Source organism: Salvia splendens, chromosome 22 (assembly GCF_004379255.2).
Source record: "Salvia splendens isolate huo1 chromosome 22, SspV2, whole genome shotgun sequence".
In the NCBI taxonomy this organism is placed as follows: Eukaryota; Viridiplantae; Streptophyta; class Magnoliopsida; order Lamiales; family Lamiaceae; genus Salvia; species Salvia splendens.
In genome coordinates, this window is record NC_056053.1 from 9615670 (window position 1) to 9631962 (window position 16293).

Consider the following 16293-nt stretch of genomic DNA (forward strand, 5'->3'; position numbering starts at 1 on the left):
ACCAACTTGCTAGTACTAAATAGAATAATACGAAAGAAGTAAATATAAATTACATAGATCTGTTATTATGTTTTTATATATATCAAATTGTCTAGTCGGGTCTAATTGTTAAATTTATATAAATAACATAGATCTGTTATTATTATTTTTATATATACCATATTGGTTAGTCGATGTAATTGTTAAATTCAAAATATGAATTTGAAATTGAATAAATTTTAAAAACCAAAAAATACTGAGGGGAAATTAAAATATTCACTACGTCCCTAAAAAAATATGAATTTTCTAACTTTGATTAAATTAAATAACATATTATCTCTACACATAATTTTATTTACAACTATCAATACACTATACTGCTAATAATGTGCAATACACTCTCTACTAATACTATTTATATTATCATTTATCTCTCTCTTATTTTATTAATTTTATATTAAAACATGTATCGAAATGTTCATACTTTTCAAATATATGTGTATGAAACATATGATTTTATATTAAAACAAGTATCGAAATGTTCATACTTTTCAAATATGCGTGTACGAAACATATGATTATATTATTTTTGTTTTTATTACCAAATTAGCTAGTGGATATAATTTGGACTTTGAAGGAAGTTTCTTGACATGAAATAGAAAAACTTGAGTACTCCATAAAACAAGCATGTGTAAAGGATCATAATAATAATTGAGGAAGTTTGACTTTCATTGATACAGCGAAAGTCACATTTGGGTCGGCCGCCATTGTGGGAAAATAAAAAAAGTTTAGCATCATTTTGAACGACGACTTTATTCGGTTATTTTTTTACCGGAATTAAGGTGTTGATGCCATTTGATATCTGATGTCAAATTCGAAAAAGTTGAAGACATCAGCTGCAGGCATGGACAAATTCCGTAACCAATTTTTACTCATTTATTTTCTGCTAATCCGTTCTACCTCAAGCGACACCATAAACGCTTCTGCAAGAATCACAGACGGAGAAACTCTCGTTTCTTCAAACGGAGTGTTCGAGCTCGGTTTCTTCAACCTCAACAACTCCACCAATCGCTACGTCGGAATCTGGTACAGCCAAATATCCGTTCCTACTTATGTATGGGTCGCGAATAGAGAATCTCCGCTCACTGACAGATTCGGCGTGTTAACGGTAACGGCGCCCGGTGTCCTTGCTATTCTTAACAGAACTAACGGCACCGTCTGGTCGTCGTCGTTGACGACTCCAGCCCCAAATCCAATCGCGCAATTGCTCGACTCCGGGAATCTGATCGTCAAAGATGCAGACGATGATAGATTCACATGGCAGAGCTTCGATTACCCCTGCGACACGCTGCTGTCCGGAATCCGGCTGGGGTGGAACTACGTCACCAGCGTGGAGACCTACATTTCGTCGTGGAAGAGCGACGACGATCCCGCGAAGGGAGAGTATTCGTCGCACGTGGACCCCACCGGATACCCGCAGATGTTATTGAAGAAGGGAGATATCATCCAGTACAGGATCGGGCCGTGGAACGGGCTGTATTGGAGCGGGGCCCCCGACACGAGCAACGACCCGACGTACTTCTTGTCGCTGCAGATTTTCCCCAACGAGGTGCGCTACACGGAGGGCATCATCGGGGATTCTGTGTTATCGATGTCGCGGCTGAATCCCAACGGCGAAGGAGTGCGCTCCACGTGGAACAATCGGACGAATTCGTGGGCGTCTTACACCAACTTGCCTGTGGACAACTGTGACAACTACGCGCGGTGTGGTCCCCACGGCAGCTGCAATGCGGGGACATCCCCGTCGTGCGGATGCCTCGAGAGGTTCGTGCCGAGGGATCCGGAGAGCTGGGGGCGGACGGACTGGTCGGATGGGTGCGTGAGGAGGATTTCGCTGAGCTGTAATGGGGATAAGTTTTTGAAATACTCCGCCATCAAGCTCCCTGATACTCGGAACACTACCTACAATGTGGAGAGGAGGAGCCTTGCGGAGTGCCAGGTGGATTGCGCGAGGGACTGTTCGTGTGTGGCGTATACGCAGCTGAATATCAGTGGCGACGGGAGTGGGTGCTTGTTCTACCATGGCGACTTGATCGATATCAGGGCGATGGCTTCGTCCGGCCAGGATCTTTATATCAGAATGGCTGCTTCTGAGCCCGGTGGTAAGTAAGAAGCTTCTAATCAACAAGATATGAGATAGATTGGTTATGATGATTGGTTTTGTTTGATTGAAGATGTGGCGGGCACGAGCAGGAATGGCGGAAATAGAGGGAGAACAAGAACTATAGTTATAGCAAGTACTACGTCGCTAGTGGTGGTGGTTTTCGTGTGCCTAATCTTCTTTTATGTTTATGGCCGGAGGAGAAAGAACGATCCGAGTATGAATGACGAAAGTATTTATAAATATGTGGCTAATTTGTCTAGATTGTGTTTGCTTGAATTTGATAATGATGTTTTGCAGTTGTAGGGCTGTTCAGCGCAACTCATGTGAAAGAAGCGGATCTGCCATTCTTTAGCTTGCCTACGGTCATGAAAGCTACTGATAACTTTTCGAACAAGAACAAGCTTGGTGAGGGCGGATTTGGACCTGTCTATAGGGTAAACATACTTCAATTTCTTAGCAATTTCACGTTATATATATGGAATTTCACATTTCCAAAATGGTGTGCAGGGCGTGCTGGAAGACGGGCAAGAAATTGCTGTGAAACGCTTGTCAAAGACGTCGAGGCAAGGAGTGAACGAGCTGAGAAACGAAGTGATGCTGATAGCCAAACTTCAGCATCGTAATCTAGTGAGAACTCTGGGATTTTGCGCTCAAGGAGAGGAGTACATGTTGATCTACGAATACATGCCTAATCATAGCCTCGACTTAACGTTATTTGGTGACACCCTTTTCCCGAACTCTTCATTTAAACTCACTTTGGCTCTCTTCTAATCGTCTGTATTTGGACAGACAAGGAAAAGAGTAGGCTCCTTGACTGGCAAAAGCGCTTCGATATCATCAACGGAATTGCTAAAGGGCTACTCTATCTTCATCAAGATTCGAGGCTGAGAATCATCCACCGCGACCTCAAAGCTAGCAACATATTGCTGGATGCTGATATGATTCCCAAGATATCCGACTTTGGATTAGCTAGGAGCTTCGGAGGAAACCAAACAGAAGCTCAGACGCGCAGAGTTGTTGGGACATAGTAAGGAAATCAAGCTTGAACAAATCTGACTTTGCTAAAAATAGTTATCCTAACACGATATACTCTGTTACAGCGGCTACATGTCTCCAGAATACGCTATAGACGGGCTGTTTTCAGTCAAATCCGATGTTTTCAGTTTCGGTGTTCTCGTGCTGGAGCTTGTTAGCGGCCACAGAAACAGAGGATTCATCCTTAATGACCACAATCTCAACCTTCTTGGGCATGTAAGTAGTATTCTTCACTTTCTTTTTATTTTTTCTTCTTATTTTTAGTGCTTGATAATCCGAAGCAACTAAAACTGTGTGCAGGCGTGGAGTCTTTACAAGGAAGATAATTTGAGAAAACTAGTCGATCCTTGTCTGGATGAGGCGTTCGACTTGGGACAAGTGGAACGTGCGATCCATGTAGGGTTGCTGTGCGTGCAGAATAGCCCAGACGACCGGCCAAACATGTCGTCTGTGGTGTTCATGCTGGGGAATGAAGTGGCGCTTCCACAGGCGAAGCAGCCAGGTTTCTTCACGGAGAGGGACATTTCTATTGATCACAGCTCTAACAGCTCCAATCCGACAGCTTCGCATAATCAACTTACAATCACTTGGACACAAGGTAGATAGGAGTCAAAAGTGTTGTTGTACATTGTGTTAATTATTTGGTGTTCTGTAACTAAGAGAGAGAGAGAGATAAAAGATATAGAGCCATTTATTTGAATTTTTCATGCTAGGCATCTTAGTAGGTGTCCTGAGATGTTCCATACAGACAATGTTTGAAGAATGTTGAACAACCCTTCAGCTTCTGTTTTCTATAATAAAGTATTGATTGGCATATAACATAATTTTGATTTCATTATGACATGTCTGTGGTTTGTCAATTTGTGGGTGGTTCAAGTAGTTAATTAGTTCAATTTCGTAACTGAATTTGTGGGTGCATTTCGTAACGAAAAAAGGTAAAAGCCATGCTTTGAGGAGAAGAAAGAAAAACTTTGTAACTTACTGAATGAAGACAATCAATAAAATGCGAAGAAATCGGGTAAAGGGCAAAGGGAAGTCATAATCAAAACGAGAATCATATGTTCCTCCTTTCTTTTCCTACAACCTTGTCTCTCCAGCTGCATGTGTGGTCCCTCTTGCGAGCAGGATCATCGTACATCGACAGCTCTCTCGGTCATATCCTGAGGCTGATCAGCCACAGCTTGAGCTTGGCACATGCAGGCACACCATCAGTTGGTTGGTTCAATCATCTATGATCTATCTGCCTCAGAGTAGATGAGAAGGAGATTTCATCATCAAATGAGTTGTAAATGTGTTCCTTTAGAATTATTATGTCTGAAATCTTACTAGTTACTCTTAACGATGGTAATCGAGAGAGGTGGAATTCATAGGATATTGCATAGTGACGAAAGAGTTTGGGAGTAGAAGATGTATTGTATATTTCTTTGATATATTTCATAATGATTTACATCCTCCAATATATAGGCATCACTTACCCCTAACTATGGAAAAATACAATTAATGTAATCAATCTAGGAATTTATGTGATTGACTCAATCTTGGTCAATCAATTATTCTGCATTCTCCTCTTCTTGGAAGGAATATCTTCTGATATGTCTTGACAGTTACTAGTACCTATCAAGTTGTGGAATTATTGTTAATGAGACTATCTGAATATGTTGATTTATCTGAAATGGAAGCAGATTCTTTGTTGGTCAAGGCTGCTAGAGGAGAGCCATTAAAACCATCATTTTGGTTATACATTCTCATAAATCATAATCGTTCTTGAAAGCATTGCGATTTGGGATTCCCTCCACAATGGGGCGCCCTATACTCCACCACATCAGCATTTTATCCTCCGCCTCATTCATTTGCAATGCGACGCCCTATAGCCGCCCTATATTTTAACTAATATTTTGTATTAATTTTTTACTTTTTATGTTTGCAAATATGTCAATTATTAGCAAAATAAATATAAAAACACCACAAATTAAAGGAAAATCCTACATTTACTTAATTAAAAAAATTGCAACGATAGGAAGAGTGAAAATTGAGATGGGGAAGAGAGTGGAGTGAAAGGCGTGAAATGAAGTAAAAATTTGGTGATATAAATAGAAGATTTTTTTTAAAAAAAATGAAAAATGTGTGCATCATCCGGACCTATCCTCCTTATCCCCCGCAATGCGGCGGAGGATAGGTCAGAGGATGCAAAAAATGGTCCATCATCCGCGGAGGATAGGAGGAGCATCCTCCGTCCACCTGCAGTGGAGGACGATGGGGTGGATGATGCATCGGGCAGGCTATCGTCCGCCCCATTGCGGATGCTCTTATCATCCTAGTAATACTACTTCCTCTGTCCCAAGAAAGATGACCCATTCCTTGGGAGGCAGAGGATTTTATGCAATTTTATTTTGTTAAAGTAAGAAAGAAGGAATAAAATAGAGATAAAGTAGTTTCTATTTGTAGTAATAGGTTATTTTGAATAGGACAAATTAAAAAGAAGAGTGAGTTAATTTCGGTGGAGTAGAGTGAGTACTATTTTGGTTTAAGTGGGGGGAGGGGAGGGTTGGGCTTTGTTGGACGATTAATAAACAATAATGAGCACGAGCCACACACTGCACTAGGGCTGGCAAATCGTGCGGATTGAGTCGTTATCGGGTCAACCTGATAATGACCCAACCCAATAAGGCCTAACCTGAACCCGACCTGTTAAGGAAACTGTAAATCCGAACACGAACCCGACCTGCTACCTTCAAATCCGAACACGACCCGCACCCGACACGAACCCTTTATCGACACGATATAATATGGGTTGACACGACACGATAACAACCCGAACCTGATATTACACGATTAAAACCTAATATTACACGATTAAACCTTAATTTTTAACCTAATTTATACAATTAAAATTCGTTTTATACTATTTAAACCTAATTTATAAGAAAAACAGGACGACATCTTCGTGAGTCTGCTAGAATCAGTAGCTTACCCGAAGGAGGTAGATACCGCCATGGTTAGCGATCAGGATGAGGATCCAGAGATAGGTTCGCTCTATCACCATGATGAGAACGAGCCATTCCATGTTATCTCTAACACCTCTGGGCAAGAAGCTGTATATGTGAAGCCGGAATTGCTGGCTATTTTACCTGTGTTCCTAGGAGCTAGTACTGAAAGCCCGATTAAATTCCTTCATAAATTTAGAAAGAACTGCAGAGTGCAGAAAAGGCCAAAGGGGTCAAGTGAAGAGGATTTCAAGCTAAGGGTTATTCCCCTTGCTTTGAAGGGCGCAGCAGATGCTTGGTTGCGAGGATTGGAACCCAAAACCATCAAGGCATGGTCGGATTTAGAGAGGGAGTTCCTGAACCAATTCTTTCCAGCAGCAAAGTCAAATGCACTCCGAAGGGAAATCAGGGAGGTTACCCAAGAACATGATAAAAGCCTGAACAAATATTGGCACAGTTACAGAGGACTCCTGGACGCGTGTCCAAACCACAATATGTTGGAAGTGGAAGTTTATTCAAGGTTCTACGATGGAATGGACGCAAGGAGTAAGGACCTAGTGAACTCGTCGAGCGGAGGAAATTTCTCCCAACTCCGGTTGAGTAAAGCCAAGATTGTCCTAGAGAAACTTCTAAGTACAAAATGAGGGTACAATGATATATCAAAAAACTCTACCCCCAAAAGAATGAGATGAATACTCCCTTGATGGATGACAACACTGATGCACTTTATATTAGAACTATAAATAGCTGCAAGTATACAGAGTATGAATAGTAAAGCTAAAGGTTAGTAACAGATATCGATCACGGGGAAAGCAAACACAAATTGTCTATCTTCTACTAAAACTCAATTACTATTTGGAAAATAAAAAAATTGGAAGATTTTTAAAAACAATTAACATTGAAAACAAAGAAACAACTAATTGCAAATAAATCACAGAGATAAAAGTACAGAGATAAGGGGAATTCCAGGGATGTGCTTTCACAATTATGGTTATACAAATTCCAACTACAACACCCTAGTACAATTCTTACTTTGATAGAACGAGTCACCTAGCTTATGCTCATGCGATGCAAACGTTGATTACAAACATTAGGGTTGTCAATCCTAAATATGTAACTCCTAGAAGCTCCTAAGACCCTTGAAAAGTCATCACTCTCAATTAACAGTGTCGTTTTAAAGGTAGCTAATTGTAGTATCTATTAAGTGGATCTAACTCGCCAACCTCCTCTCACAATTATGTATCAAGTTGTATTAAATCATCACCGAATGTGTCACTCAAGCGTGAAGTATTACGGAATAACTTAAGGAAAAATCAAAGTAATAACAAACAAATGTTAAATAGAAATATGAAATGTATAAACCAATAAAAGTTACTAACACATCCCTAGAATCCTATGAGTTTAGTTACACATGATTGAATAAGCTAAAAACATAGATTGAAGGGAAGACAATGAAAAATTAAGAACTAAAACAATAAAACTTAAAGGCTGAATCCTTGTAGCCTTGATGACCTTGAATCCTTCTTCAACTTCTTGCACAATGAAGTACTCTAACTTTTTGAACTCTGGAAGTATTTTGCAAAGAGATGAACTTTTTTTATGAAGCTTTGGGGGCTATTTATAGGGGAGAAATTGCCCCTTCTCAAATAAGGAAATGGTTTCAAAATATGGTAAATCTTGGAGAGAAAGTAGGGCAAATTCGCTTGCCGCTTTTTCCTGGCGGGCCGCTGCACCTTGGCCAGCGGTCACTGCACTTGTTTCAGCGGTCGCCATCCATCACCCTGTAACACTCTGGACTCTCAGTAGCGGTCGCCACGCATACTCCAGCGGTCGTTGGGCCTGTCTTGACTTCATGCACAACTTTCCCGAAACGGGCCGCTATTGGCTTAGCGGGCGTTGGGCGCCAGCGGTCGATGGCAATGTTGCAGCGGACCGCTGGACATGCATAACAGCTCCAGATTTCCAACTTCGCATTTTGACTCCCTTTTTAAGTTCAAATATGCACATTTCTCACATAACATGTCAAAATACCAAAATTGACAAAATATGCAAATAATGGACATGTAATACGACTTTAACATTAAAAACGGACCAAAAGAAGGCCTTAAAACCGTGCAAAATCAGAGCGTATCAACTCCCCCAAACTTACATTTTTGTTTGTCCTCAAACAAAACATAGAAGACACAAGAATAGACGCACGGAATGCACAAGGACTAGATGTCATAATTTCAAAGGATGGAATAGATAGATCAAGCATGTATTAACGCAATCAAATCAAGCAAGGCTTATTAGTGCACTTTCATTACTAACTCGTGGAACACCTTGTATTCATGCACTCACATGTGGCAAACTTCCAAAGATGGGAAGTGTTCTCTCACTCTCAAAGTGTATATGACAATGTGTATATAAGCACTCAAATCATGCATCATGCAAAGTTTACCATAGGCTTACTCAAAGTCTAATCCCTCCTCTACTAGATGTGATTAAGCATCAAAAGTCCGAGAGGTCTTTACTTTTTGTTGTAATGTAGGTTTTTTGGTAGGTGAGGAATATTTGGCTAAAAGTGACTAAAAATAAAATCCCAAGTAGAGTAAAATAGACTCCACTTTTCCTTATAAACCTAAGACACTTTTGACAATTATTCTCCTTCGACTCACATTCCCAAACCTTTGATATTTCTTTTCTTTTTCACAACCATTCTTTCTCTTTTATAACATAGGCATCCTTTCTAGATCAAGCACACTTTTGAATTTTTTCTATTTCACAACTTGCACTTTTATAACATTAAGCACACTACTTTTCACTTTTCATAATTTCCCCTTATTTCTCCAATTCCTTTACAAAAGATAAAATAAAATAATTATACTAACCCAAGGAATTGTCCCCATTGATTTGGCTTCCAAAGAATAGGCTTAATGGCTCAAAATTGGCTCCAAACGGATAAAGAATATTTTTGCTAGGAGCAAGTTCTAGAAACATGTACATGAATGCAAATAAATCACACAAGAAAGAATTAAGGCTCAAATCTCACAAGGTATAAGCATGATTCAAGTCGAACAAGCAATTCACTTTTATGACCCCTTTTATTGGTCTTGTGATTTTTTTTGAATTTTGGAACTATGAAAACTTTTGTTTCTATGTGTTTGCGTGAAATAAATTGTCGTGGTTAATGTGGAATGATGAGCTTGAGATTTTATATTTGTTTCCAATGAGGGGAAATAATTAATAGGATCATGCATTCATCCTTTTTCGAGTCAATTCATTGAAAGTTTCGGCCCTCCCAAATTATTGAGATAATATTGCGTTTCGTGGGTTTAATTAATTGTTTTGGGATACTTATCCAAATTAAATCCAAACCAAATGACCCCTAAATGGTACTACATGAAATTCGAATACCATTTTAATTTCCTTGGGAGTTTTCGAAAATCTCCTATAGGAGAAAGAATTATTTTCATTTGATTTAATTGGTGCTTTATTGACTCCCTTCCTTTGAATTTAATCCAATTAAATCATGTTATAATTTATTTCTTCACCTAAAATAAATAGAGAGTTGGAATATTTCCTTGGTTAGCAATTTTCGACCCCTCCACTAAATTTTGGAGGATATTTTATTTGTTTCCTAATTTGTGGAATCCCTTTTTATTCAAATAAATTCCTATGTCTAATTAATTGGGGATGTGAATATTTTTCTTCTACTTTTCTTCCATATCACACGCCCCCTATGCAATATTTTCCTTGTGGGAATTTAAATAATTGTTACCTATTTTATGGGAGCCTTTTCCATAAAGAAATTACCAAATTTAAATCCCATTCTTTTTAATTGGGGATTTAAATAATTTCCTTGTGCAATTACCCAAGAATTTTCGGCCGCCACCCCTATTATTTCCCACTTGGAGATTTAATTTATTTGTTCCCTTATATTCATTATATTTATTTCCTAAGTTATGAATATATTCTCCAAGAAAATACCAAATAAATCCCTTGTTGTGTACATGGAATTTTCGAAATTCCCTCACCTCCCACAAGCCTATTTTATTCTTTTAATTGTGGGATTTTTATTTATTAGCCTATATTTTAATTCCCCATGATTTATTTATTTAATTTACCCATGGATTAAACCTAGCAAATAAATAGCAAATAATCAAACCCTAGCCCACATTCACCTCAAAATTTCGCCCCCCTCTCTTCTCTCCCTCTCCCACACGTTTTTCATCTCCTACTCTCCCATCTCTAAAAATCTTCCATCCAACTCTTGTTCTTGCAATCCGTTGAAGTTATTTTCGAGAGTCTCCGACGGATCGCTTCGTTCATCGTTTCTACCGATCCGTTTTGTGTCAAAGAAGGTATATTGCTCACTTTTTATCATCCTATCCGTTTTGACCATGTTCTTGAGTCCTACATGCATGTAGATGGTGTAGGTTCGATAGATCGCAAGTTTTAACGGGAGGGAAAGTGTGTTTCGTAAGAACTTGTTTGATTTTGCGTTGTCGATTGAAATCATGTGTGTTGGATTGAAATATTTGGTGAATAATATGAGTTGGAATGCAAATATGTGTATGAGGAACGTGTAAGCATGAAATTTTCAAATGAACTGCGCAATACTGTCAGAAATTGTATGTTCCGACCAGAGAGTTTAATATGTGATATGACTGACTAAATGACGTGATTTCGGTGTGAAAATTTTAATGTATGAACTTGAATGTGTCCTCTGTATTGTGACCGAAATTTAGCTTCTTTTGAGGTCGGGTGAATTTATAATGATTTTTACAAAATGGTCACAGTTCTACCAGTTTTCTGCCTTGTTAAAATGACACCTAGTTTCAAGTTTAAAAGTATTATATGATGCATGTATGTCCAAGGAACGTGTTTAAATGTTGAAATCACTTGTGATAAGTTGGAATGTGTTACGTGTGTCTTTACACCTTTGTGACGTATGTTGGGTTGGGGAATTTGAGAGAAAACGATAGGACATGCATAGTAAAATGTTGTTGTGGAAGGCTGACTTGTGTTGTCGTTGACAAGGGTGTTGTGTACTCGTGAACTCGAGGATCGAGAGTTGCTATAAGATGGGTTGTGAATTTGCTAAGCGATCGAGGTGGGCTTTCTTTTCAAATCTCTTTACTTTTCCGAAAATGCTATGTGGCGTTCGTTATAAGGGTGGTTTAACTGTTATGTCATGCCATGTTGTTTTTATTATGAGATTGTGTGCCTGATGCCTAGTTCGTATGAGTTTACTCCGTTAGGCTATATGGCTGTGTTGTGAAACGAATTCGGGTCTGAGTAGGGCCGTAAACCCTATCAGGCTGTGTACACTGGTGGGATCGTGAGCCGTCCTTGCAAGTCGGCCGGTCTCGTGGGCGAATAGTGTGGCCACACTTTCGTCGCACTGTGATGTGATTGATGGATTGATGTGAAAAGTGGGGAGATAAATTGTCTGGCCAGACTTGAATTTTTGTGTTTCTCGTGATATTTTTCTTACTACTTAAAATTCGAGATCACTGGTATGGATGACATAACTTTTTAAAATATTTTCGGCATGAGCCCATTGAGTACAACAAGTACTCAGCCCTGCATATTATTTTTCTTATGTGCAGGTTGAGCGGGATGTTGCGATGGATGTTGAGCTGGCTAAAGACCCTAGGATACGTTGTGTCGTCATACATAGGCGTGATCCTTGACTCTCCCTGAACCTTATTTATCCGCTGCTATGTTTTAAATTATGTCTTAAGACCTTAATCTTTCTGTATTGTGTTTGAACATGTATGGTGGCGTTAGGTTTAAACGAGTGTTTACGTTTTCTTTTTGAAAATGATATTCTTCGAGATTTAAGTTAAATGTTTGTTTTACTTTAGTTATTAATTGTTGTACTTCTTAATTCTAATCTTTCCCGTTGTCCTTTTTAAAAGTATTTTTCCTTATGTCTTTTAAAAAAAAATATATAACCTTTAAATCTTTACACTAAGTTGTTTTCTTTTCTTTAAGTTAATTAAGTTGTCCTTTTAAATTATAATCCATGCTTGTCGGTCACGATCGCCGCGTTTGTGGTACCCCTTGTATGGGCGGTCGTGACAGAGTGGTATCAGAGCTTTGTTCTTTCGCTCTGGTCCGAGAGTCTTCTTTTACCTTAAGTCTAGATTAGTGAACCCTATTGACTAGAAGTGTCATGAGGCTCAACATCCAAAGCATCACGCTCAACCAAGGAAAGTGAGGTATGTTTTAAGTTGTTGAAAGCATGTGAGATCAATGCATGAAATTGATGATGACATGATGATGATGTTTTGGGCAAGTGTACGCATGTGAATGAATGTTATGCGTAAAGATAAATTGTGACGATACTATGTGGAATATGAGTATAATCGACATGATAATCTAAGCGCGTGTTATATATGTGAATACAATATTGTGATAGTGTGAACATGTGGAATATGAGCATGAATTGACAAGATGATTTAAGCACGTATTGTTTGTGTGAATAAGATATTGTCATGGTACGATTATGTGAGACATGAGCGAGATTGATATGATGACCTAAGTATGTGTTATATGTGTGGAAATGATATGACGTAAGCATGTGAACATAGGAAGATGAAGTGTTTTACATGAAAGATGGAAATTGATGAGTTGTCGTGAGAATGTTGAAATTTTCGAGAAAAAAAAGTAATCTAAAACTGTTGTTTCAAACACATATGTGAAGTGCATGAGCGTTTTGTTTGGAATGCATTTAAATATGTTGTGAGCTTTGAAAGATTCGCATGAGTGTTTTGTTTGGAATGCATTTAAATATGTTGTGAGCTTTGAAAGATTCGCATGGTGTTTTGGCATGTAAAAAAAATGGAAAAAGGGTTTTGCGGTTGATGTTTTACAATATTTAATGACTAGTTGTTCTAGTGGAGTTTGATTGAGGAAAAATGTTTATGTTGTGGAAAGTTATTGGAATTTTTGAATATATATATATATATATATATCTTTGAACTTTAAATGAAAACAAGTAAGTTCTTTCTTTTGGGAAAATTATTGATCAATGGAAAATGTTGTGTTCACGAATGGTAAAAAAAAAAAAAATTTTGAGTTTCGACACAAAAAAATAATAACTTTTTCATTTGGAAAATTGAGCTATGAAAGTGTGACGTTATGTATGTTATGAGGTGCGAAAGTGTAAGGAAATTTTGTTTCAAAAGTTTTGAATATAATTGTGAAGTTCGAAAGTGTTTTGTTATGGGATGTGAAAATGTGGTGTGTTTATCTTGAGGTATGAATTACGTTAGATGATGATCTAGGAGATGATGAATCGTATGGTGAACTTAGAGTACCTAAATTATAAGCCTAGTTGACCGTGTGAATCGTAGTTCTAAGTTGAAAACTTAACTATTGCTTTTCCGAGCAATGGAACGTACGAGAATATGAGAGTTGAGGCAAACGCTTAAGTCAAGGTGCGAGACACGAAGAACCGATGCTAAGAGATATTTTCATGCAACGACAAGCGATCATACTCGCGATTTAAATTAGTATAGTTTAATTTTGTGTAAGTGGAAGCACGATGGAGATGATCTCCATACCCTGCTAAGGAGCACGAGGATGATAACCATGTCCTACGAGGATAGTCATTATGACAGGCAAAGAATTTTATGAAGATATGGATTTCAACTATCGTTATTAGTGGCAATGACACGAAGAATCTCAGCGTGGGATCCACAGTTCTTAGAGCGATGTTACCAGTTTCGGCGTGCGAAAGATGAACAAGGAGGTGCGACTTTAATAGCTGGAACAAACTATTCTAATCAACAGTTCTTACTTGGATTATAAGAAGTTACCTTTCAGGACCTTTCAAATAGCCGTGAGCCATTGTCTATTTAACAGCTTGTTTCATTCACCCCTTGCAAGTGATGCATATTGTTTCTTTTTCTCCATTGAGTCATAACTCACTCTCAGTTCTTGGAAAGTGGTGTTGCCTTCATAACTTTGGACACTTGGATTGATTGTAGTCTTCTTTGACCTATTATTTATACGGACCATACTTTGACTCTGTGAGCCTTTGCTATTGAGTTTCATTCCTAAGGCCGCTTGCAGTTTCGTCCTTCAATATAATCATGTTTCACAGACATGTTTTCCTATGGGATATTCTTCTTCGAACTTTTGTTCAGCCTTTTATTTTGTCACCATGTCTGTGTCAAGTTCTTTCTTACAGAGTGAAATTCTTTTTGGTTCAGTTCATATATCCTTTCCATAATAGAACCTTTCTTTCTACAAATGAAGTTAAGGCATACATTTTGTTCCTTGCCTCAACAAACTTAATCCACTTGATTTTTGTTTTCAATAGCCCCTTTACTTAGATTGCCTTTCACAAACTTATGAACCCATTGATGTGATTCTGTTAGTCCATATTATGATTTTCCTTGAACCATGATCAGTACTGCTTTGTGACAACTGTCTGCATTTCTCAATCCTCATGCAACTGATCATTTCTTTTCCTCAACCCTTTAAGTCATTATCCGTGTGGACTTTTCAAATTTGGTCGGACAACTGAATTATCTTTTTGGTAGCCAACTATGAGAATTGACATTTATTTGATTTTATCCCATATTCATGACCTATCTTATGTTCTTCCAAGCTCCGTGGGGGTGATCATAACCAATTGTTATATTTCAAAATCGGTTCATATCCAAGTTAAGACTGTTTGACTAAAGTTTGTGTTAGGCGAGTTAGGAGTAGTAGCTCGACTTTTACACGTCATGCCTTTGGAGAACGTTGACATAATTTTGGGAATGAATTTGCTTACCGAGAACCACGCAATGATTCACTGTAAAGAGACACAGATTTCTTTTCAAACCCCTGGTGACGAGCCGACCATCTTGTATGGAATCCCCATGAACCGACGAACCTCCATAATCTCTACTATGCAAGCAACCACGATGATAAGAAAAAGGCGTCCGGCATATCTTGTGTATTTGAACGGAGAGGAGAAGAAAGAGTTGAAAGTGGAAGACGTGGCAGTAGTATGAGACTTTCCCGATGTGTTCCCTGAAACCTTACATGGACCATCGCCCGACAGATAAGTGGAGTTTACCATCGACTTAGAACCCGGATCTGCGCCAGTGTCGAAGGCACCATTTCGAATGGCCCCTAAGGAGTTGGCCGAGTTGAAGATTCAGTTGCAAGAACTGTTAGACTTGGGTTTTATTCGACCCAGTGTGTCACCGTGGAGAGCGCCAGTTTTGTTCGTTAAGAAGAAGAATGTGACGATGAGGATGTGCATCGACTATCGTGAGCTCAACAAGATGACCTTGAAGAATAAGTACCCACTGCCAAGGATTGACGACTTATTTGACCAACTTCGAGGAGCGGGCGTATTCTCGAAAATGGATTTGAGATCAGGGTATCATCAACTAAAGGTCCGACGAGAGGATGTGCCTAAGACTGCTTTTCGCACTCGTTATGGCCATTATGAATTCGTCGTGATGCCATTTGGGCTGACCAACGCCCCAGCCGTTTTCATGGACTTGATGAACCGAGTTTTCCACGAGTATCTTGACAAGTTTGTGTTAGTCTTCATCGACGACGTGTTGGTATACTCGAAGAACGAGGAAGAACATAGATGGCGTCTACAAACAGTGTTGGAAACGTTGCGAAGGGAGAAACTGTACGCCAAGTTCAGTAAGTGTGAGTTCTGGTTGACTCGAGTGAACTTTCTTGGTCATATTGTGACGGCAAATGGAATTCAAGTAGACCCAGCAAAGGTCGAGGCCGTGCAGAATTGGAAATCGCCGAAAACACCAAGTGAAATCCGCAGTTTCTTGGGATTGGCAGGATATTACCGACGGTTCATTGAAGGATTCTCTAAGATAGCGAGACTGATGACGCAACTACTAAAGAAAGGGATTAAGGTGGTTTGGACGCCAGAGTGCGAGGCGAGTTTCCAACTATTGAAGGAGAAGTTGACTACCGCACCAGTCCTGGCAGTACCCGAACCCGACAAGGATTTCGCCGTCTATACGGACACGTCGAAGGTAGGACTAGGATGCGTATTGATGCAAGATGGGAAGGTGATAGCGTATGCTTCCCGACAGTTGAGACTGAATGAGCTGAATTTTCCGACCCATGATTTGGAGTTAGCAGCAGTGGTGCATGCACTGA

General features: G+C 39.1%; 1 protein-coding gene across 4 annotated transcripts; it reads left to right on the forward strand.

Moving 5' to 3' along the window:
- The first annotated feature begins 773 nt into the window (after positions 1 to 773).
- On the forward strand, positions 774 to 3997 carry LOC121787007 (G-type lectin S-receptor-like serine/threonine-protein kinase At4g27290). Of its 4 annotated transcripts, none has more exons than XM_042185606.1 (7): positions 774 to 2141; positions 2214 to 2372; positions 2441 to 2577; positions 2651 to 2861; positions 2933 to 3170; positions 3244 to 3394; positions 3479 to 3997. In XM_042185606.1, the coding sequence occupies exons 1-7, from the start codon at positions 845 to 847 to the stop codon at positions 3782 to 3784; spliced, it is 2499 nt and encodes an 832-aa protein (XP_042041540.1). In that variant the 5' UTR covers positions 774 to 844; the 3' UTR covers positions 3785 to 3997. The 4 variants fall into 4 exon arrangements, with proteins under 4 accessions (XP_042041540.1, XP_042041541.1, XP_042041543.1 ...); XM_042185607.1 differs by having other exon boundaries at positions 2447 to 2577; XM_042185609.1 differs by having other exon boundaries at positions 2214 to 2357; positions 2447 to 2577.
- The last annotated feature ends 12296 nt before the right edge of the window (positions 3998 to 16293 follow it).